General features: G+C 36.2%; 1 protein-coding gene across 10 annotated transcripts in view; it reads right to left on the bottom strand.

Annotated features, from left to right (window-relative positions):
• Positions 1-23,673, bottom strand: part of LOC132111669 (gephyrin) — an 86,149-nt gene that overhangs the window by 7,485 nt on the left and 54,991 nt on the right. For 4 of the 10 annotated variants that reach the window (XM_059519187.1, XM_059519191.1, XM_059519193.1 and 1 more), the window contains 13 exons: positions 18,333-18,374; positions 17,019-17,093; positions 12,735-12,797; positions 10,956-10,998; positions 10,737-10,874; positions 4,876-4,968; positions 4,238-4,293; positions 3,562-3,681; positions 3,008-3,066; positions 2,192-2,345; positions 1,969-2,090; positions 795-882; positions 270-343 (listed from right to left, as the gene is read on the bottom strand). In XM_059519187.1, the coding sequence (XP_059375170.1) occupies positions 270-343; positions 795-882; positions 1,969-2,090; positions 2,192-2,345; positions 3,008-3,066; positions 3,562-3,681; positions 4,238-4,293; positions 4,876-4,968; positions 10,737-10,874; positions 10,956-10,998; positions 12,735-12,797; positions 17,019-17,093; positions 18,333-18,374 (1,127 nt within the window). The remainder of the gene's footprint in view (positions 1-269; positions 344-794; positions 883-1,968; positions 2,091-2,191; positions 2,346-3,007; positions 3,067-3,561; positions 3,682-4,237; positions 4,294-4,875; positions 4,969-10,736; positions 10,875-10,955; positions 10,999-12,734; positions 12,798-17,018; positions 17,094-18,332; positions 18,375-23,673) is intronic. The other 6 variants (XM_059519194.1, XM_059519196.1, XM_059519197.1 and 3 more) reach the window with 4 other exon arrangements.

Raw genomic sequence — 23,673 nt, 5'->3', positions numbered from 1 at the left:
CTGGTATTTTGCAACTTTTGGGAGTCAGGATGCACTGCTTCTTATCAATATTTTGATATTGCCCAACATTTATTAGGCCATAGGTATTAGGTATTTCAGGTATTAAATCCTTGATGTTTTATGGCAGTTAGTTCATTAAATTTAAAAAAAAAAAAAAAGCATGATATCCTCAATCTAACAACCAAATGCCTCCCCTCACGTCAGTGCTGCCCCATTCAGACTTTACACAAATCTGGCTCTGCATGATTAAGACTGACACTCTCACTCACCCTGGCTTCATAAACACTCGGCCAAAGTGGATCTGGGCATGGAGGTCTATATCCAGCACTTGCTTCAGATAGTCCTGAAAAAACACAAGAAACAGAGACTTTTGCACGAGTGTTCACGTTTCTCCTCTTACGTAGGACAACAGATCTATCAGCGCCTGGTGAACATCAGGTTATTAAAAAGACTTTAATTAATAGAGCGGAAAATCAAGAGCATGAGTCGGTCAGTGGACTGCTGCCTGGGCAAAGACCCAAAATTAAAAATTAGATTAACAAACGCTGCTTTGTGACAATAAACAATCGGAAACACTAGATGGCACTAAAACATACATTGACCTGTGGCATAAGCTCTTAAAAAGAGATCTGCTATGAGATCTTATGGCCTCTGAGTAAACCGATGGAATCCGCTTCTTGTCATGAAGCAGACTGATATATGAGGCCACATTCCTGAAGTGAGAAGCTCGGACATTTCAAGCATTTGACCTTTCATTAGTTTACAGCACTTCCAGACAACTCCAATCAACTGACCTTCTCACCCATGGACACGCCCCCGGAGGTGATGATGACATCAGCGCGACTAATGCCCTCGTTCAGGGCGCTCAGCAGGTCGTCTGGGCTGCAGGGGGTTAGAAAACATGATCATGACAAATGACTTGCAATTTCTTTCTTTGCAAAATCCATTCCTAGCATATTGGTGAAGTACAAAAAGTGTAAAATGATTGCTTTTACTATAACTAGTAGTGCAAATATAATGCAACCAATAAACTGAATTTAATATTTCTATACATCAAGGACAGACTAAAACTTTTACATTTTCCTTTTAAATTAAAGCTTTTAAATTCTTACAAAATATTACCATTTCAAATAAATGCTGTTCTTTTAAAATCTCTGCTTTAAAAAAAAAAAAAAAAAAAAAAACACTTTCAGCATCACAGTTTCCACAAAACAGATATTGATGATAATATCTGAGCCCCAAATAAAAACACTATGGTTTCTGAGGGATCATGTTACACTGAAGACTGCCATCACAGGAATAAATACATTTTAAAATAGATTAAATAGAAAACTGTTATTTTAAATTACAATAATATTTCACAAAACACTGTTTTTACTGTATTTATTATAAAATCAAAGCAGCTTTGGTGAACTTAACAGATATCTTAAAAAGTTCAAAATTTTGAACATTATATTATATTATATTATATTATGATTTAATAATATCATTATAATTAGTAAATTATATAAATATTTCTAAATACAAAATTGTTATATTTTATATTTATACTAAATGTATTTAGTAATTTACTCAAAATGTAATATGCCCAAAATGAGGACAGCACAAAAAAAAATAGTTCATTCAGATGAATGCAGAAAAGCACCTATAACTGACAATACAACTGATTTATCACTACTTTACTTATTACTTATCATTGTTAACCTATTTTATACATGCTCCTTATACATATTATCCATCTATACAGTATATGTATCCACATACAAAAAAAAAATATTTCCGAGCACTGCAGGAACTGCTGTCTTTCAGTAAATTCTGCTGAGGCGCTGTATGATCCTGTATCGATTCTAATATATGAACTGGAGTTTCAGAGGAGTGCTGAGGTTGGAAAGATTTAGACATGTGCAGAGCTGACTGTGTGTGTGTGTGTGTGTGTGTGTGGGTGGATGATGAGTAAGGGATGCTGACTTGTCTCCGACAATGCCGAGGTTGATGGTGGGATAGCCGTGTTCCTGAATGGTGGCCAACAGTGTGGATCGGTTACTGTCCCTGATCTTGCCTGGGTGAAGGTCATCTTCAGGGTTTAACAACTGCATACATAAGTATACATTAACACATAAAAAAAAAGAAAAAGAAAAGAAATTACCATGGGCAAAAGAAAGTAACAAAGCGACACACAGACGCGTCCTACCTCATTGCCAGTGGACATGACTGCTACAACTGGGAACTTCTGCACCTCCACCTCTGTGACTCCTACAGTGGCCAGGAGGCCGATCTCAGATGGACCCATGTGAGTGCCCTTAGCCAGCACACACTCTCCACGCTTGATATCATGTCCTATAGGCCTGTGTGTAACAGGAACAAGGAAAAAAAGTTTAACATCAGCTTTTATAACACCATTTTAGTTTTTATAACTCAAAACAAAGGAGACTGATTAATTCCTCATGAAAAGATGAAAAAGTTAAACACTGAGCATCAAAACATCATATACATTCACTTTTTTTACATTTTATTTACCAAGGATGCATTGAATTGCATATAAGTGACAGTATAAAAACTGAAATTCCACAAAAATATTGAACAGCACAACTGTTTTTAAATTTGATAATAATAAGAAATATTTCTTAAGCACCAAATCAGCATATTAAAATGATTTCTGAAGGATAACGTGACACTAAAAATTCAGCTTTGCCATCATAGAAATAAGTTGCATTTAAAAACATATTAAAATAGAAAACGGTTATTTTAAATTGTAATAATATTTCGCAATACTACAGTTCTTACTGTATTTTTGGTCATATAAAAGCAGTGTTGGTGAGCATAAGAGAGTTATCAAAAACACCCAAAATTCTTTTTTCGAAGAAGATTCTGCATCAAACATGGACGCGAATACGTTTGATGAAAATAGACTTGTACGAATAGATATACAAGTAAAGATACAAATATTTGGTCAGTTATAAAAAGTCTTTGGCATTTTTTAAAGGAAATAAACCTGAGTTCCACTCACCTGATATCCTGTCCTGGACGAGCCTGAACCAGGATCCTCACCTCCAGCTCTTCTGTACCCTGTAATTCATAACTAATCAGACTGAGACATGTACACACAACCTGTACTGTACACACATGAATGACACTAGACTTTAATTTATAAGAGAAGTTGTTAGACAATGTTTACAAGTGTGTTTGTGTGGTGTGTCTCTTGTTCTATCCATATTAAATTAAGATAATACAAAACATACTGTTGCAATATCCTTAAAAAAATACTGCTGTATAATTTATTTTAATTATGCATTCATACATTCATTGTGTTGTTCTCTATATTGTTAACATATTTGGTTGTTTTTCTTTTTAATTGTCTTATACTTTTAACTATACATGTTTCACAATTGTTGCCAGAAGCTCGTTAAAACTAACAAAATTGGGAACATCCTCAAAGAATTTTAAAACATACTTTATTTGTTTAGGGATATGGTTGATGTCAAGTTAGTATTTATTTTTTCCGTATAATATATTGATTCAAACAGATAAAATAGTTTGCAGTTGAGAATATGATATACTTACGTCTTCAGACTCTCGTAGCAGTTCTGTGTCTTCTACTTGCACTACAGCGTCTGCACCACACGGGATAGGAGCACCTGTCGTCACCCTCATCACTTGGCCTGGCATAACTGTGAGAGTGGGCTACAGACAGAAAAAGAGCTTTAACCACTGCATCAGAAAACATCCATGTGTACATCTGTGGTAATGAAAGCAAAACTACACTAATGTTGCATCCTTCTGAAACTGGGTTAAATTGTTCGTTTTCATACAAAATGACACATGCATACATATACATTGTTATTTGTACCATAATCATTTGGCATTAGCTGAGCAAACAACAGAATGACCCATGACTGGAATGCAAACAAGCTCTCCAGACAGAGCACTGGATAGACGTCAGCTAAGCGCACTGGAGTGCTGTCCTGCACTTCTGCTGCACACAGCCCACGGGGATCTCCCCCTCTTTCTCTCTCTCGGTCTCTGTGTGTGTGCAATGCACTCATTACACACGCTCACTGAGTCTGAGTTTTCTTGCCATCTGAGCACACAAGCCTCCTGCAGACACAAGGTGCTAGTGCAAAAGCAGGCATTTCCCGTTTATGTGTGAGGGAGAGAGACCATGTTCATGTCAGCTTCTCAAAGCATAGCCCTTTAAGAAGACTAGTTAAACTATCTAGTTTCTGTTCGTGTAACTCGCCTGCTCCCCAGCCTGAGACTCTCCAATGATGAAGCGGTCACCAGGGCCATCAGCAGCTGAAAAACAGTAAAAAGAGTCACTTTCAAGGGGTTCACAGGTTTGGTGAAAGAGATTGTAAAGATTAAAGTAAAAAACAAGACTGTTATACATCTTATTCCATGCATTACAAGAAATTAATATGGATAAAATGGTAATAGTAAAAATATATATAAAATTATGAATACTTTCCTCAGCAAAATCAATAAATAAATAAATGCTTTTTGAATGTTCTGTCCAACCCATGCAAAATTCAGAAGAAAGTGTAAAGTTTTGTACCAAAAATACAAAAATATGACTGTTTTCAACAATAAATGTTGCTTGAGCACCAAATCAGCATATTATAATGATTTTTTAATAATCATGTGACACTGAAGACTGGCGCTGAAAATTCAGATTTGCTATTACATGACTAAAACTATTATAATTAAATTCTACTTGATGTTAAAACTTGACATTTGTTGGGGCAGTGCCTTAAAAAAACTTTGATGTGCAAATGCATGTCTACGTTGTTATATTATTAGATATGTGATTGTTCTGCTCTTAAACTCCAATACTTTGGTGTTTGGTGGTAAAGTAAATTTGCAGTAATGGGTATTCACCTCTAACAGCATAGCCATCTTTAACTGATGCAGGGAAAGGTGGCAGGTTGTCTTTGGCATAGACGTCCTGAGCCAGAACTCGACCCATTCCATCTACAAACACAGATAAAGGACAGAAAAAAGCTCTGATGCACCCAATTACGAATACAATAAAAAATGTAAACAAGTTGACATCTGTATAAAAGTCAAAAGGGGTAAATGCGCCAAGATCAGAGGCCAGAAAAAGCTATATGAGAAAGCAAATGAACACATGCAGCCATACGATATTAAAAGAGGGATGTAAGAACGAGAGAAGTGAGGGATGCAGATGAATATGTGCATTGTCTTAACTAACAAAATATGACAAATAATGTATATAAAATACATTATACAATCAAACGCTCTGATTGAAACAAAAAGATAACCCATAACAGTAAAATTTTAATGCTCTTAAACAGTGAAATAACATCCCCTTTCCTTAAAAATGTGTGAGTGTGGGGGGGGGGGGGGGGGGGGGGGTAACATGGGATCTATGTATACTTATGTATGGCTAAAGCTACTATCTTTGCATACACGCAAGTTATCACACATTGTTGCAAGTTACTACAAAATTATTATTTTGTATTATTTATAATGTGTAGCTAGTACTGTTACAAAAAGGCAACCCATAAAAGTTATTCTGATTTTGATCTTGATAAATATCATTGATTAACAATCTTGATTATCAAAAGTTATTTTCATTATATGGAAGATCCAATCCATTTTTTAACAACGACTACCTTCTGGGTCCAAGGGGGGCCACAGAAAATGCTGTAGGTACCAAAAACATTGTTCCCCAAAATTAAATTATACTTGTTTAACACAGATAAATTGTTGAAATCCACGTCAAAATGTCAGATGAAAAACATACATCAGTGGTTGAATTTCACATTTCAGACTTCCATATGAAAGCACAGGAATTTGTGCATAGCCTAAATAAAGGAAAGGTGGAAAGGTGGATGAGAGTGTGCCCTGAAACACAGATGTGCCATTTCCTCTAAGCACCAAACACACAGTGTAACATGTACACACACTTCCACTCACACACAATGCCTGAGATCTCTTGAGGGAGCAACAAGCGCCCTCCCCACATGAAAAGAAGAAGAGAAAAGACAGAAGACAGACAGAGAGAGAGGGAAAGAGAGGAAGGAATAAAGAATAAGGGAAAGCCGGAAGGAAAGTGAGAGAGAGAGAGAGAGAGAGAGAGAGAGAGAGAGAGAAAAAGAAGAGAACGAGAGAGTGCAAAGGGGCTCTTGTAGAGATAAAGCACACGAATGAAAGAGGGAGAATGAGCTGATGCTAATGATGCCTCTCCTCAGCTGGAGGCTGATTAGAAAAGACTTATTTCTCTAAAACAGCACATCTGACGAGGCTCTAAATATAGCGCATGTCTGGATTGGGAGATCAAACAGATGGGTACAGTGTTATCTACAAAAAGAGATGAGTACACAAGCGTGCATCACAGAGCACTGACAACCCAATCACCATGAAACTGCAACGATTCCCTGCAGCTACAATACAACAAGCCCAGATCCACTCAACACAGCCGAGCACACGTCTGTAAAGAGACCACATGTTTAAGCCTGAAGTCCAAACTAAACACTGTCGTCTGAAATGAATGCAAAAACAATGCTCCTAAAAGTGATTCTAAAGTCACTGCTGTCCTGGTTGAGATGTGCAACCGTAACAAAACAAACAAACACACACACACACACACACACACACAAAAGAAAGTTTCTCTAAAGTGCTTGGTGTAATGGACAGGGGTATTTAGGATGGTGATTCATTGCTATAAAAAAAATATATATAAATTGTACATGTAAATATTGAGAACTCAGAAAAGAAAGAAATTTAAATAGTCTAAGGAGGGAGGCAAACCCAAAAAAATAGTAAAATGTAGCACTCTGAAAGAGTACAAATTATTTCCCTAATCCTTTAAAAATGTGATAAAGGCATTTTTAAAGCGATTACAATCTATCCTTTAAAACTAGAACAAAAAAAAACATAATAAAAATAAATAGATTTTTCTAAGCATTCTCAAGTCTCTTTGAAATCATATTAGCCAATAATATAGTACTGTTCAACAGTTTGGGGTCATGACCTTTCTAATCATGAAAAAGTCCTGAAAATAAAAATGTGCCAGTTTCCTTAAAATATTAAGCAGCACAACGGTCTTCAACACTGATAATAAGAAATGTTTCTTTAGCACCTTATCAGCATATTAGAATGATTTCTGAAGGATTATGTGACACTGAAGACTGATTTAATTGTTTGTAGAAATTTCAGCTTCACCAGCATATGAATAAATCAATTATCAAAATATATTTAAAATAAAAACAATTAATGGTTTTCACTGTATTTTTGACCAAATAAATGTATCCTTGATAAGCATAAGTGACTTCTATCAATAACTTTTAAACGGTAGTATATACATTTACAGCAATATCTGCAAACCTAATGGTTTTCTGTAATTTATAAGTGGTGCATCGTAAACTCTTACTTGTACATTCACATCCAGCAGAAAAGACAGTTCCACCTCAGCATACTCTAATGGCCAATCTTCTCCAAGGCCGAGTCCATTTATTCATTTTAAATTCATTTTATTAACCGAGGTGACAGAGAGAGCTTTTAAAACAGACAGCCGCTCATAACTCACACCCATCTTGTTGTATGAACAACGCATTTCAAAAATTTATGAGCGACATTTCATGGCTGGGTGAGGATATTTCCTCTATTTACACTGATCTGGACCTGCCCTCCTTGTGCTGGAGCTGAGCTGAAAATCCATCACTTTTATCTGTCATGAAACAGTGAAGCGCTACACACGGTCACTAATAGATTAACGGCACAATGTTTGATGTGTTGGTGGGTTTTGTGAAAAGAGGTGATGTCAGAAAAGCTTTTGTATTGAATGCTTGCGTTAAGTGGTTTTTGTTTTTTTTGTAGGCAAGCACACTGCCATTTCTAACCGCTGCGTCACGCATCACGATTGATGAGGTCACTGGCTTCCATAGCATCAGTCGTGGGCAAATGATCAACAAAAAACTCTTTTAAACTAGGCCATTCTCCATGGATAAACCAAACAGATACAGCCAAACATGGAACACGATTCTGTTCTCTGACTATTAATAACAACCATGACATGTTCAAATAAGTGGAACAAGCTAAAGGAAAACCAAAAACTCCAGTGATTCACTTGTCTCTAAAAAGCTGAATCCCAATTCGACATACTATCCGTAATAGTGTGTCACAAAATAGTGTGTCATATATATATATATATATATATATATATATATATATATATGGATGGATAGATGGATGGATGGATAGATAGATACTCAAATGGCATATAATATTTAATTGGATGGATCATTGAGTGCAATCCAAGTAGATTTGTTTGCGATGGTTCACTGATGCAATATTAAGATGCAATTTTGATCAAAATTTTGCACCGGCCTATTTTATTCTTAAAAGTATACAATGAATGTTACATTTTTTCAACTTTAGTATTAGACTTTGCATACAAGTATGCAAATTGTGATCCAGACATATTTTGATCAGTCCTTGACATAAGGTTTTTTTTTTTTTCACCTTCTCATTAATGGTTGCAAACAACTCTCAATCGCCCCCTGCAGGTCTGGAGGTGAAATGGCGCTGTAGCATGGATGACTATTCCACACATTACTGAGGCCAGAGGAGCATCGGGCATGCTCGAAGATGTGTGCCGGACATGAAGGTGCTGGTTAAGGTGCACACTGACCTGTGTAATACTTTGGGGTGTGGGCGGCACTGACCAAGTCTCTCCTCTCTGCCTTTGCTTCGGCGCCAGTGCAGAGAGGAATTTTCCGCCAACTTGAGCCACTCTGGTGCCAGACGCCTTTTCGTGCTGGAGGGGCCAAGTCACCTGCATTGGTCCCTGCCAGACGCATTGGGCACATTTAACTACCACATGAGTAATCCTGCTATACCCCACCACATGGACCAAAATTAATGGCTAGTTCACAGCCCGCGCCGTGGTGGCACAATTCACAATTCCACATGCAAGGGTGGCCTCCCTGTGTTAGTGATGGCAATAAAAAACCCAAGAAGAGCCATAAAAAAGAATAGCATGGGCTGTGTCAGAGTGCCAACTATAAAGTAAATAAAAAAATATGGGATGCAATTTAGGGACTGGACCGTTCCCGATTTTCATGTGGACTGAGCAACTATGAATAACTGAAAATCTTCTAGAGGTTTGCCGAAATTCAGAAAGAAGGCTTTCAAGGTTGGATTTGTGTAGAAACTGACCACAGGATCTGTCTTTGGATGATCGTAACGGCATCAAAGCTTCAGAGGACTCAGAGAGCCGAAAAATAACAGAGGACAGCAGGATGGAACGAGCAAGAAGATTAAAGCTAGAATGATGGAAAGACGATGGGTTGAAAGAAACAACGAACAGATGTGCGACAGATGTGATGCTACTGGCATGGAAGATGAAAAAAGCAAAAGCTAAAAGCCTGCAAAGCGAAGAGCTTGGTGACTATATGCCGACAGCACTTACTGGCCTATATATACCACAGACCAACAACCACTGAGAAACCATTTTTGTGAACCATCGGAAGGACAGTGCTTCATGTTAAAAGGATAGTTCACAAAAAAAAAAAAGTTCTGCCATTATTCACTTATCCTTGTGTCTTTCAAAAGCCATATGATGTTCCTTCTTCCATGTAGAAAAAGGAGCTACTCATGATAGCATGTGTCTTATATGTTTTATAACAGGATGTTCTTCAACATACAGTAATAGTCATATGGCTTATTTTTGTGATGTTTTATGGATTTTCTTGTTCTTTTTTGGGTCTTTAATTTATTATAATTTTTTTTTATGGAAATGGGTAGAGAATACACGCAAAAACTTATCGTTCCGTGGAGAAAATCATATCGATTTGTAAGAATATAAGGGTGAACAAATAATAGAAGAAATGCTGATTTCTGGGTGTACAATCCCTTTAAATATAGGCAAATATATCGGCCTTGGTGACATATTGGTCGACCACTAACTGCAATGATTATTATAATCTTATTTTTTGTTAACTGTGACTACTTATTTTTTACTGTTTGCTGTTCAAATTTGAAGACAATTTGTCTTTTTTCGAATGTTTGATTGTAAAGGACTCATTACAGCTACTAAATTTATTCAGCCATGAACAGCCATAAACAGACTCTTGTTAATATTGTTGTTTGATCAATACTAATGACAGCTGCAGGTATATTAGGCTGAATTTACATTACAAGTCCTAATGTACAGATCCCATATTTTGACATCTTAATTTCCTTCCAGCTGTTCACACTCACCAATAACTTGCCAAGATTAAGAATTTTTAAATACTTTATAAAAACTGCTATCATTAACTACAAGTACCTACAGGCAGTCGTGGCCATATGGTTAAAGAGTCAGCCTTGTAACCCAAAGGCTGCAGGATCGAGTCTCAGGTTGTCAGTGGGGGGAGTGAATAACCAAGCGCTCTCTTCCACCCTCAATACCACGACTGAGGTGAAACCCTTGAGCAAGGCACCGAACCTCTAACTGCTCCCCAGGTGCAGCAGCAATATGACTGCACACTGCTCTGGGTGTGTGCACGGTGTGTGTGTGTGTGTGTGTGTGTGTGTGTGTGTGTGTGTGTGTGTGTGTGTGTGGACTTGGATGGTTTCAATGCAGAGCACAAATTCCCAGTATGGGTGACCATACTTGGCTACGTGTCACTTCACACACTTAGTCTGTGAATATATTCGTTCATGTGGTTTATCTTGGTGTAAACAGCCCATTGATCTAGTTTAGACTTGGTATGAACAAGCAAGGGTCTCACCTCTGTAGTTGATGATTTCAGTACCCAGGACAGGAGTCATCTCCAGCACAGTGATGAAGGCCTTGTCCATAGAAGTGAGGGGAAACGGGGACATGCGGTGTCTCCGAGCTACCTTGGTGATGTCCACTGCACTGTGACCTGAGACAAAGAGTGACAATTTAAACATGCTCTAAAACAGACATGCACAAACATCACGATAATATACAATCAGTCACCCACTTGCTCTCAGGATGTTCTCCTTGCTGCTGCATCGTGACTGCACCTACAGATATAGAGAGAGACAGACAGAATGAGAGGGAATGAGGAAGAGAGAGAGAAAGGAATTGGGAAAAGAAAGACAGAAAGACATGACTTAGAGCACAAAAGGAGCCCCATCCTCCGTCCAGGAGAGTTAGCATTCCACTGACAGGATTCATAAAGATCCAGATGATCATCTACACATTCAGACAAAATAACCAAAAGAAACTAGCTTGAAAACAAACAAACTGAAAACAACATTTTCAATCCTACTGCCATTATTATCATTATTATCATTATCATCATGGTCTTGACATAATGCTGTAGCGAGTCTTGGAAAGTTATGTTTTGTAGTGCCCAAAACAACCTGATCCCAGAAAAGCATCTGATATAATGAACATTAAAGTCAACATGAAATATTGTAATGCTATAATATGATGTATTTCAGAGTGAATATTCAATTGGAAAAATTAAAAAAAAAATTAGGCATTTAATATTTTGATTGTTTCTTCAAAAAATTATATTGTTTAGCTTGATAAAACTTAGAATACTGCTTTTGTGTGTTTTTTTTTTTTTTTTTGTTATTTTACAATTTAATGAATGTAACAATGTAGAGTTAGACTTGCTTTTATCCATCAAGAATTAATTGGATCATGAAAAGTGGGCATTCTCTAACAAAATGGGGTTTCTTTTTGCTTTATGACTGGAAGTTGAAGTTCAAAGGTCAGGTTCAGCCTCAAAAGCATCTTGACTTAACCCAAAGGTCATTCTTCTCTTTTTTTCTTTGATATTGTTAATCATTTTGAAACTACATCTACAACAGTAGCCTAAAACAATGTCAAAATAGATGTATATATATGTCCCTATAAACAAATATTTATTTAAAAAAAACTGCTTTTTTGATTTCATGTTGACTAACAGCTAGAAGCTCCATACGATGGACCAAAAATCAAGCACCCCGTTCCTTGCAGTTCAGTTCTGACCCCTTTTAAGATAAATTTCTCTCAAAATGAGCCATGATTGTTTTAAGATAATAATAATAATAGCAAATTTGATTATACACTCAGCTGTAAGTGTGGAATCTACCAATACAAAGTATCATAAAGTATGGAGTTCCCTTAGGCCAAGAGTAATGGTATGAGAGGGCAATCAAATTCCATGCAAAAATACACACTGACTTGAAGCTACAGTAACAGAGGTTTATAGATATTAAGTCTTTGATTTACTGCATGAAAGCATTAAAAACAGCCCTTTATGTGTCCTTCGTGCTGAGACGCAATGCCCCTGGCCTATAGGGGGAGACACACAAGCAAGTCCCAAGTCCTTTCTACTCACGATCCAGTTACAACAGACTAGCACCAACACGACAAATCGATGATCGACACAGAGCAAAGAAAGAGAGAGAATTAAAAAACGATGAGGTGCAGCTCACATACAGCAAACAGCAATAAAACACTGCATCTAAATGGAGATCAAACTTAAAAGAAACAGAAAAACAGGAGGAAAAAGATCTAAGAAACAGAACTCAATGGCCACAAGAGACTCCAACACACCAAACGGCTAATAAAACAAAGAGAGCATTAGAAAGAGCGACGTCTACAGACAAGATCATGAGAGAGAAGGAAAGAAACAGACACGAGGAGAGATAAGAAGAGTGTAAAGCAAGGAGTTTGGACTCCTGACGCAAAGCAGAGTTTGCGGATGGAAGCAGCTCCTTTTTTTTTTTTTTTTTTTTTTTTTGCGTGGGTTGGGAATAATTACTCGCGAGTCGAAGGTCCTATGGTTCCTGCGATCATCTTTGAGCCCCTCCAGCCTAGAGTGGAGCTTTGGCAATGAACAGAAACAAAAGGGTTTACAACAGACAGAGCAAAGAAGCAGCTTTGGGAGACCAAAAAAAGAAAACCAAACGAGTTTTAAAGGCTCTCTGACACAACACTCACTCGGTTTACACACAACAAGCTGAGATGACAACGAATGAGCACTGAGAGGTGAAGAGAGATCTGGCTGGGCTTCATTCGGTCCTGTGGCTAATGTTTAGTGGGGCGTTATGCCGGCCATCCAGGAAGGTAGCACAGGTTAGCGAGGAAGAGGAGTGCGGTAAGGCACAATGTCACTCAGCACAGTTAGCAAAGTCACACGCCACATACTTGTTCCAGTGAGATTTTAGAAGACAGTGTTGGTGATGCTGAGTGTCAGTGTGCTAATGGCCACCAGAGCAGAGTTTGTATGTTACATTATTGCATTTAAAGTCTGAGGGGACTAAATGGGTGTTCACTTGGAATGGACATAGATAGGTAAATGGATGAATGAATGACAAAGAAAACATATGGATAGTTACACATTAAAATATCAGGGTTACCATAGCCAACATGTTAACAGTCGGGATTAATTAAAAACATTATCTAATGGCATTATGTAGGTTTCAGTTAAACTGTACTGAATGCATAAAACAACATTTTGAAATAAAATAAAATTGTATGAAAATGTATAACTCAGGTTTTATTGAAATCCCTGTAAATACTTTATGTATAATAATACATTATGCTTATTAATATTTGTTAGATTAAAAGTTATCAACTAAATTCATCCAGATTATTTAAACCATAGACTTCGTTTATCAAAGCAATTGAAGGAATGATATTGAAAACATGAACAATTACTGCTAAAATGAATATAAAAATATCCGGCCATAAATATTAATAGTTTATTTAATGCAGTTAATTAATTTACTTAATTGTACATTAAAACTGCATCATTTGTTTTCTTTCTATAAGAAAAGCAAAGTTAACTAAAATTCCATAAGATAGTAAAATAGTCTTTTTTATATACTTTGACTATAATAATAGTGAATCTAGACAATCTTAGATTTAGATTTCCCAGAGTAAATAAATGAATAACAATGAAACCATAAAAACTGCTGCTAAAAAGCATATTAAAATATCTGGCCATAGACCATGTTTTAGATAATGAGTTTAATAAATAATTCATATTTTAAACAGTTTCAATCAGTTTCATTTGTTTTCTTACCTTAAGAAAAGTACTGAATGCAGTAAAACTGAACACATTTTATAAATTCTTTTTTTTTTTTTTTGAAAACTAGTTTTTTCTTAAAAATCCAGCACCATGTGTGATAAAAAAAGACCAATATAATTAGATTTAACGCTACATAAAAACGCAAATCTCAGACTAGTATGCTGTTAACCAGCTATTTCTTTTTTTATACCAAGTCCTGTATGTACAGGGAAGGAAAACTGTACATCCTTGACCCTTTTTATTCTTCCCCTCCTTCTATTTGTACATCTAACCTCCTTTCATCAAACAACAGACAGAATGAGCTCAGAGTGGAGATGAGAGGTAACCAGTGATCACAAGAGGGGCTGAAGGAAAGGACGGAAGCAATGAAGGCAATGCCGGGACGTCAGGTCTCTTTAAATCAGAGTCGGACCAAAGAACTCAGTGGACTGAAAACACATGCTCACAAACAGACACACCTCGCACACACAAGGGGAAGGGAACCATGTGTCAGCATACGGGCAGATGAGAGTTAATCTCTGACCAGTGAAACGAAGATGGAGTAATTGGGGAACAGGAATGAATTATTAACAAGGCTCAGGCCCAATAAGAGGAACTCTGCTCTGTGATTAACCAATCAGAAATGATTGATAGACAGTATGGAAACTAACAGCTGTAATGCTGGCTAGCCATTTTATTAGCTCAGAAAGAGGGATGGAAAGAAAAGAGAGAAAGAGGGGAAAAGAGAGGCTCTTTTCCAAAATCTAGTGATCAAAACCATTTTAAGCCATTATAGGCACACTTCAGACATGAAAGCTGCTCCGAAATGTATGCTGAATGATTATAAAGATCGAACTTATATAAAGATCATATTAGTTGAATAAAATAAAAATTAATTACAATACATTTTGTAGAAAACATGATTGACATCAAACTTGCATAAATCTGAAATGTATTATTTGATTTAAAGTCAAAATGCATAAATTATCAGCCCACGTTTAAAATATTTAGATTAATTAAATATTCAAAGTGTATTTAATGCAGTTAATTTACTAACCTAACTGTACAATGCAGTAAAATAAAATAAACCTTATTTTAATAATAAAAAACAGTAGTATTTTAGTAACATTAAATTAAAATATATTATACCATTATAAAAATTATATATATATGTATATATATATATATATATATGTATGTATATATATATATATATATATATATATATATATATATATATATATATATATATATATATATATATATATATATATATATATATATATATAAAATTGTATATATCTATTACTATTTTTAGGTTAAGAAAACATGAAACTGAATTAAACTATATATATTATATTATAAAGTTTTATGGATTCATTGTTTTTAAAGGTCCCGTTTTTCGTGCTTTTTTGAAGCTTTGATTGTGTTTACAGTGTGCAATATAACATGTGTTCATGTTTCGCGTGTAAAAAAACACAGTATTTTTCACACAATTCACCTATCTGTATAATGCTGTTTTCACTGTCATAAAAACGGGCTGATGACTTCCTTGTTCTATGAAGTCCCTCCTTCAGAAATACGTTACGAGTTCTGATTGGGCCAGCGGTTCCTGTGTTGTGATTCGACAGCAGCTGAGCGCAGGCTGCCCTCCTGGAAACGCGACTGGGCTAGTTTTGGACTAGTTTTGAGAAGCAAGTGGGCAGGATTTGTTTTGAAAACCTGGCAATCCTGATCTGAACGCACGTGCTGGAGATGTACTTATAATCACAGAAGCGTTTTTACTGACGAGATGCGCATGAAAAATCGCATTCGATTTTTTTGCACAGCCCTAACATCTAGTTAATAAAGCTAAACAGCGTTGCCCTTTGTGTAATAAAGTTACAGAAACTGTTAAACGCACCAACTTAAATAATAAAATACACTTACCGGTTGTGGTCCATAAACAACGCCTTCTCCAGACAAAGAGGGACCTGCTCCATCTTTCAAGAATAATCTTTGTGCGAATCCGGCATTAAACCGATTGAGATTGAGGAAGCTGTCCTCAGCAAAATGTGCTGCACATAGTTTTACATGTGGATTATAATTTTCAGGAACCGAGTTAAACATAAATTGTAACCATTAATCTCCAAGTACAGTGTCCCTGGGAAGCCCAAACAAAGATGATTGGACTCTGAGATGAAAATAACAGCGTTTGGACGAAATGGCGAGAAACACAAACAAAACTCTTCCTCTTCTCCGTCGGAGCGCAACAAGACCACGCCCCCTGTTTGTGAATTCATGTGGGCGGCGGTTAGTCAAAAAACTGTTTTAGTGACGTCATTACTGCAGGAACTAGAGGGATGTAGTCCAAACGGGTCGTTTTTTGTAGGCGATTTCTGTTAAATAAAATATCTCGCTTGGCATCGAACTTTGAGCTTTAGAATTTTACAGATATTATTTATACTCTAACAACAACATTAGACACCAACTAAAGTTTAAAACATGTGATCACGAAGAACGGGACCTTTAAGGGAAGAAAACATGACACTGAATAAAACTTGATAAAAAAAATGAACTGGATTAAATTAAGATTATTAAATAATTATGTTGTCTTCTAAAAGAACTTAATTTGGCTAAATTGTAAGAAGAGAGAACATGGCAATCGCAAAATACACAGCAACAAACTTTTTGGGAAAAAATTCATTCAAGACAGCAGACAAGTCAAGAAAAATATTGATTATATTTAATATAAAAAAAAAACATATTGGTAGAAATTTATCTAATCCAAACATTTGATTCGAGTTGAAGCACTAAGAAGTTAGTCACTTCTGTAGTTGACAGACAACAAGGCAGCTGACTAGGTTTTGGAACAGAGCAAGAGAGAGACAGAGATTGTTCGAGACAAGAAGATAAAGCTATAACAGAACAAACTGCCCTGATGCTACATCAGACTTTAGGCCGCAAGCAACACTTCAGTGCATGTTAGTGTGTGTGTGATTGACTGAGTGTTGATTTATGTGAAGATTAGGGGTGAAAGAGATATCTGTTTACCTGGTCCAAGGTAGAGTACCTTGACTTGAGCGTGATGACCTCATCCAGGTGAGCCCTGAACTCTCTCCGTGAGGCCTGGAGGAAGCCACAGGACAGTAACTCACCTGATACAGCCTTCCTCATCAACAAACACACACACACATACTTCACAATATACACTGTCACAAACACACACTCTAAGAATCATCTAACACTGATATGAATAATATGAGGGGGAATCAAGCGAAGTCATAACAGCAAAATAATCCCACTTCTACTTCGCAACCAAAGAGGAGCAAAGCAGCGTGTCTCTGTGTGTTACGCTGGTCATTCCGCGGATTGCCAAAAACAAAGGAGGCTTCCATGGATAATGAGCACTTAAAGCTCATTTCTATAACCCCTCCAACTTAGTGAATCTGGAAGTGTTGTAGAAAAGTACAATTTTATGAGAGATAAAATTCTTGAAGGACAAGAGTGCATTTGGTGGTTATTAAGCTGCCATAAGCAATCTAGCCATCATGTTAACTTCCGCCACCATCGCTCATCCCTTCAAACACTCTCTCCCAAAAGCCATCCTCCAAGGGCGAATCGCATTTCACATTTCACAAACATGTCTTGATCAAATTTAACTCAAAAACGAAAGAAAACAAAAATCATAACAAAAAGGCACCCTCCACCCTACAATTCTCATTACCGCAATGTAAAAAACAATATATAATTTTTATTTAAAAAATCTAATTTTCATTACTGTAATGTGAAAAACAAAGATATATTATTTAAATGGTATGACAATATCTATAAAAGTATTTACGAATCATGATAGCATCATGATAGCATTTATTGGCTTTAAAATGTAAAAAAAAAATGTTTTAAAGACTATTACAGTAATGAGAATCAGCTTTGAGAATAATAGGAAATGAAAAAATAATAGGAAAAAAATAATAACTATAATATTAATAACTACAACTATTTGGTTTTGGGCTGATGGAGTATTTAAAAATATTGCTTACAGCAGCTTCAAATGTTTTTATCAATTATGAAAAATACTGCGCATATGCTGTTTTGCATTAAACAAATTATTGATTCTGTGTCACGTCATCCTTATTTAGGAAAGAAAAGCTCAGAGAAACTAATGAATTGAAGGACACACACAAACACACAAAACAAACTTTAAGGCGTTTTTGGGGGTAAATAAATAAACCAATGTGACAGACTTGCTTCACAAGGATGAGCTGTGCACATGTGAGGTATGTGTGAGCAATGATTGGCAGAGTCTCTGAGAGGGGCGTGGTTAGTCGCAGGGTGATGGACGGCGCTGTGTAAAACATGCTGTACCTCTGTGACACTACAAGTGGATGAACAGGAGGTGAGCCGGGCCTGGTGCAGGGAGAGAGGGAACAGGGAAGACGAGTGTTAACACTGCAGCCACAAGCAAGGGAATCACATAAAAACAGCATTCCCGTCATTATAGCAGATCGCTGGCATGTGCTGGCCAAAACAGAGAGAGAATACATTCAAGAAAGCAGGACACAGCAACCCCACTGCCAGTTTGACAGGACACAACTGCACAAGTTTGTCAAGACCTCCAGAGAGAGATAATTTTCAAACAGAAACTTGCAGCAAAAAATTAAATAAAATAAATAATAAAAAATGTATTAAGTTATTATTTACTCAATTGCATGTCATTCCAAACTTGTATGAATTTCTTTCTTCCGTAGAAAGACAAAATAATAAATGTTGAAGAATGTGATGGCTACTCTTTTCCATATTATGATAGAGAATTAGGATGTAGTTTGTGAAGCTACAAAATGAGCAGGAAAAAAAATACAATAAAATGGGGTCCCAAAAAGCCATGGCAATGTATTAATCATTTGTTTGCATGAACTGACCACATTAATTCTCTGCATGTCATGTGAAGGGCTCCATACAATTTAAGGGTAAGACTTTCTGTAAATTTTGGTCTATTAATTCATTTTAGAGCTTGACAACCCAGATTCCAATTTACTTACTATCAATTTACTACATGCAAAATGGAGAGTATATTCTGCAGCATTTATCCTGCAAATCAAAGCAAATCATGTGGGATTTGAACAATAAGATGGTGAATAAATTATGGGAGAATTTTGTGTTTGTTTGTTTGTTTTTGTATGAACTATCCCTTGAGGACGAATAATGGAAAACTGGATTTCCCTTGTTTAATCTACCCCACTGACACTAAACAAAGCTTCCTCCCTCCATTTAGAGCAACAAAACTGCTGCAAAAAGGTCATTCAGAAATCGCCATGGTTACGACATCACAACCATGAGTACATTAACATATCATGTGTATTCTGGAACTCAACCTTCTCTGATGAACAACAGTGTGAATTACGCTGCTATATCTCCCAGGCACTTAGCTATTCATAGCACAAGTCAATTAAATATAGAACTCTTTTAGTATTAATTGCAGTAACAAAAATAGCCAGTTTAATCTTGACTGTTTTTGGTGCAAAAACATAAACTTGCATTATAAGTATAACTTTCAGTGTAAGATTGCATAAAAATGTAGAATACGGTCGCTTTAATAGACCGCTAATGTTGCGGTATGTGTCAATACATGTATATGTGAATAAACATGGTTTATATTAACAGAATGGCCATGAGATACAGGATGGATTGATGTGTGAATATGAAGATCTAAATCCATGTAAAAGGACACACACAACTGGACAAACACACACTATGAAGAACTAGAACAAGTCAAGACTAACACACCACTATATGTCCTTGATGTCTTCCACCTGCCTTTAACCTTACACACACACACACACACACACACACACACACACATTCATTAATGAAAAATTAAATGCAGAGGCACTGCCAGATACAATATGTATCTCCTCCACAACTATCACACAGCTGTCAGATTCAATGACAGGGCTGTGTAGTAATCGGCACAGCAAGCACAAGAGCCTGTTCTCCCCTTCACCTGATCTTCAATCTCCTCTCCATTCATCAGTCGAACAGAGAGAGGAGGTGGGGGTGGGGTGGGCTCAGGGGCAGAGGGTCATCGGACTGTCAATGTGCATTTATTATACTTCCAGTCATGGTAAGCCTGGGTTTGTCTCTCAAACTAACACACGCAATCTAAACATGTTTGCAGTGTGCAGTAGGGCCCAGATCAGAGAGGGGATTCAACCGTGGGGGCCCGAGTCAATGTGATGTTCAAGGGGCCTGGAACCGCTAAAGCGTCACCCTGGTAGCATATTTGACTAATTTATGTGAAACTTTAAAAACGTCTGGGAAAAAAGGGTGGAAACAAATAACAAAACAAAAACAAAACAAAATAAAGAAACTAAACCCAAACAAATCAAAACAAGAAAAAAAACAAAAAAACAAAGAACAAACAAGAACAAAACAAAGCAAAATATTATTAACTAGACTGCAGATCTTTTCCCACTATGTTTGTATGCAACAAACCAACATAAAACTATTAGAATAATCATTCACCCAAAAATGTAAATCCTGTCATCAATATACTCACACTAAAGTTGTTCAAAACCTGTATGAATTTCGTTTAGCTGTTTAACACAGAAAATAGTTTTGAAGAATGCTGGTAACCAAGCAGTTATATGGAAATTAAATATGGAAAGAAAAATACTATGGAACTCAATGGCTTTTGTCAACTGTTTGGTTAGGCCATCCTTAAAAATATTCTTGTTTGCCGTAACCCGACCAACCCTGTCAATTTAGGACCGACTCAAATTTGTATTTTTTTTTGCTTTTAGTCCGACCGTCTTGCTGGTTGTAAATTTGCGTTAAGACAGACCAATTTTTTTTTTTACACTTCAAACAACTAATACAAAAGCAATAAAATAATATTAATTATATTTTAGTAAATATTGTAAATATATAAATTGCCTAGGCCTACATACAAACGAAGGCTACGTTCTCTAAAACCCGTGACGTCATCTGTGTTTACACGGATGTCACACTGTGGCCTGTGCGTTCGCTTCGTCTCAGACTCTCACTCACTGTCAGAGTCAACGGTTCGCGCTTGGTAATGATGGCTGCGGCTGCATTTAACAAAATGTTTGCGGTCACTGTTCAAAGTCATACGTGTTCGGGCACCATAATACATCTAAAAAAATTAATTAAAACAGCTCGACACCGCTTAAACTTGGCACGAAGTTATGGAAAAACTGTGCCCAGATCTTTTCCCATCCCTTCTCCTCTCTAGTCTAAAACCGTGACCGTGTCGACTGACACTTTATGTTCGAAAATCTATTGCACGAATCGATTGGACCAACCAACACAAGTTTCGAAAAACGAAAATAGGGCATTGATTTTAACGACCTTTTCTCAGATCGCGTCCAGTTTTTTTTTTTTTTTTTTTTTGGAACACGCGTCACACAGCAACTGCAGCTTCGGACACACACGCATAACAGCAAATAATACTTCTGCACAATGTTTATCTTTTAACAACAGAAATGTGATTCGGGCTAGAATCGCCTATGCGATTTTTTGTTGTTGAAATTTCTAATAGTAAACACAGCCATGTTGAAGTCTGCAGTAAGTGTTTTGCATTATGGCACACCACTCTGCTTATTGTTTTTCGAGAATGTTGCACTCCTGTTTGTCATTGTGCACGAAACTTCACGCCAATAAATCATCAGAAATATTGGTCTTTACCAATTGCCTGTTGCCTGTTGTCTGTGGATTTACCTATATTTGGTGTTATTTGCCGTATAAAACGTATCTAGACATGCAAAATTGATTTTACAATTGATTCAATGAACACTTGTCTCTCAAATCAAACAGGATTTTTTTTCACAAAAGTGACAACACAAGAAAGCAAAGTAAACGGTCTCTCATTTGTAGGTTGCATTGACACCTAGCGGTGGATGCAAGTAAAATAGTATAACAGTACCTCATATTTTTCTTCTCACCTGAATTTCATGCTATAAACATGTTCTGACAAAGATTTAAATTTGTTTGTGGTCTATATAGCCTGCATCAAAATGAGGTTTGCATTTATGCGGTCAAAGGCAGGGGTTGAAGACCCAGTCAATGACGTCACGATATGCTAATTTGTTTAAATTCCTACCTACGTAATCATCACCAAAATGTACTTTTTTTTTTTTTTACATTGAACCTTGAAAAAAAATATAGACCTACCTTCTGACCCTTTTTAAAAAAAATTTACTGTTACTGCAAACCAAAATATTTTTAAGGATGGCCTTACTAGCATTCTTCAAAATATCATCTTTTGTGATAAGCAGAAGAAAGAAACTCAAACAAGTTTGGAACAAGTGGAGGGTGAATGATGGTAAATGATGACAGAATTTAAATTTTTGGGTGAACTATCCCTTTAAAAGTCATAATCAACGTGACTGATGTCATTTTTACCCTTAAACCTCTGGAGTATAAGGGTATTTTTGGGGCCTGGAGAAGTTTTGTCATGCACTGACATTTGTGCTTTTTTCAGTTTCTTATACACATCTAAATGGCTAAAGTCTAGTCTCACTGTAATCAGCACATACTGGGCCATAATAATATGTGAGCAGCATGTATGTACATGATTGTGTTTTTGAGAAAAAAAATGTTATGCGTGGTTAGTGAAAAACGAAAAATGTTAAATCACTTGAATAAGGCAATAAAACACATACATAACATTGGTTCCCGGGACTTTTGAGAACTGGAGCTTGTAGCCTAGAATTTTTTTTCTAAATTATGTGAAAATCATCTTGTTTACTCACTTACAGAAAACAATATATTGATTTAAATTTTCTAAGACACTTTTTGTTGGTAAAAGTCATATGCGAGTAGGCATCAACTATCATGAATATAATTGTGATTTACACCTGAGAAGACAAAGGCCTGCATAATGAGCTGCATAATGAGCCATTCAGTCATCTGTGCCACTGAGAGGGAGGTGTTACAAGAAAGAAAGTGAGGACAAAATAAATCTATATAATTTTATGTTTATAGTTTATTTAGAATATATTTAATTATCCCACAACATAAGTTTAATTTAACATTAAACAGTTTATTAGGAACAATCAAAGCTGACTTTCAAACAAAATTTTTTGCATCAATTCTCCAGTCACACAATCCTTCAGAAATCCTTTTAACAATCTTATTTTCTACAAAAAAAACATTTATTGTTATTATTATCATTATTATTATTATTATTATTATTATTAATGTTGAAAAGAGCTGAGAATATTTTTCCCAGTTTTTTTAGGGGGGATAAATTGAAAGAACAGCATTGTTTGTTACATTTGTTACAGTTACATTTATTTGTTACATTTATATTATTTACATCAAGCTTTTTAATGGTATAGTATTGTATATTGTTATTGAAACTTCATAATATTTCACTTGATTATACATTTAGTCAGGAATTATAGTCTGGAAAAAGTATAACTAGTAAAATCTTTACACGTTATGTGAAAACTAGTACAAGTATATAAATAAATAAAAAGAGACTTACTCATGTTTATGATCTCTGCTGAATAAAGCACTTCATCCTTTTTTTCTGAGGAAATCCAAATCTCAAATCCTCAACCACATCACATCTTTTTGGGGTGAATTATGTGTTATTCCTCTCATCCCAAAGCAAACAGTAAAATAAAAAAAAACTTGAAGAACAGTCTGGCTGCGTTGTATTCTGTTGTGTGGGCGTATTCAA

The sequence above is a fragment of the Carassius carassius genome, chromosome 31 (assembly GCF_963082965.1).
Source record: "Carassius carassius chromosome 31, fCarCar2.1, whole genome shotgun sequence".
NCBI lineage: Eukaryota > Metazoa > Chordata > Actinopteri > Cypriniformes > Cyprinidae > Carassius > Carassius carassius.
Note: the sequence above shows the minus strand (reverse complement) of the source record. Positions and strands in the feature narration are given on the sequence as shown.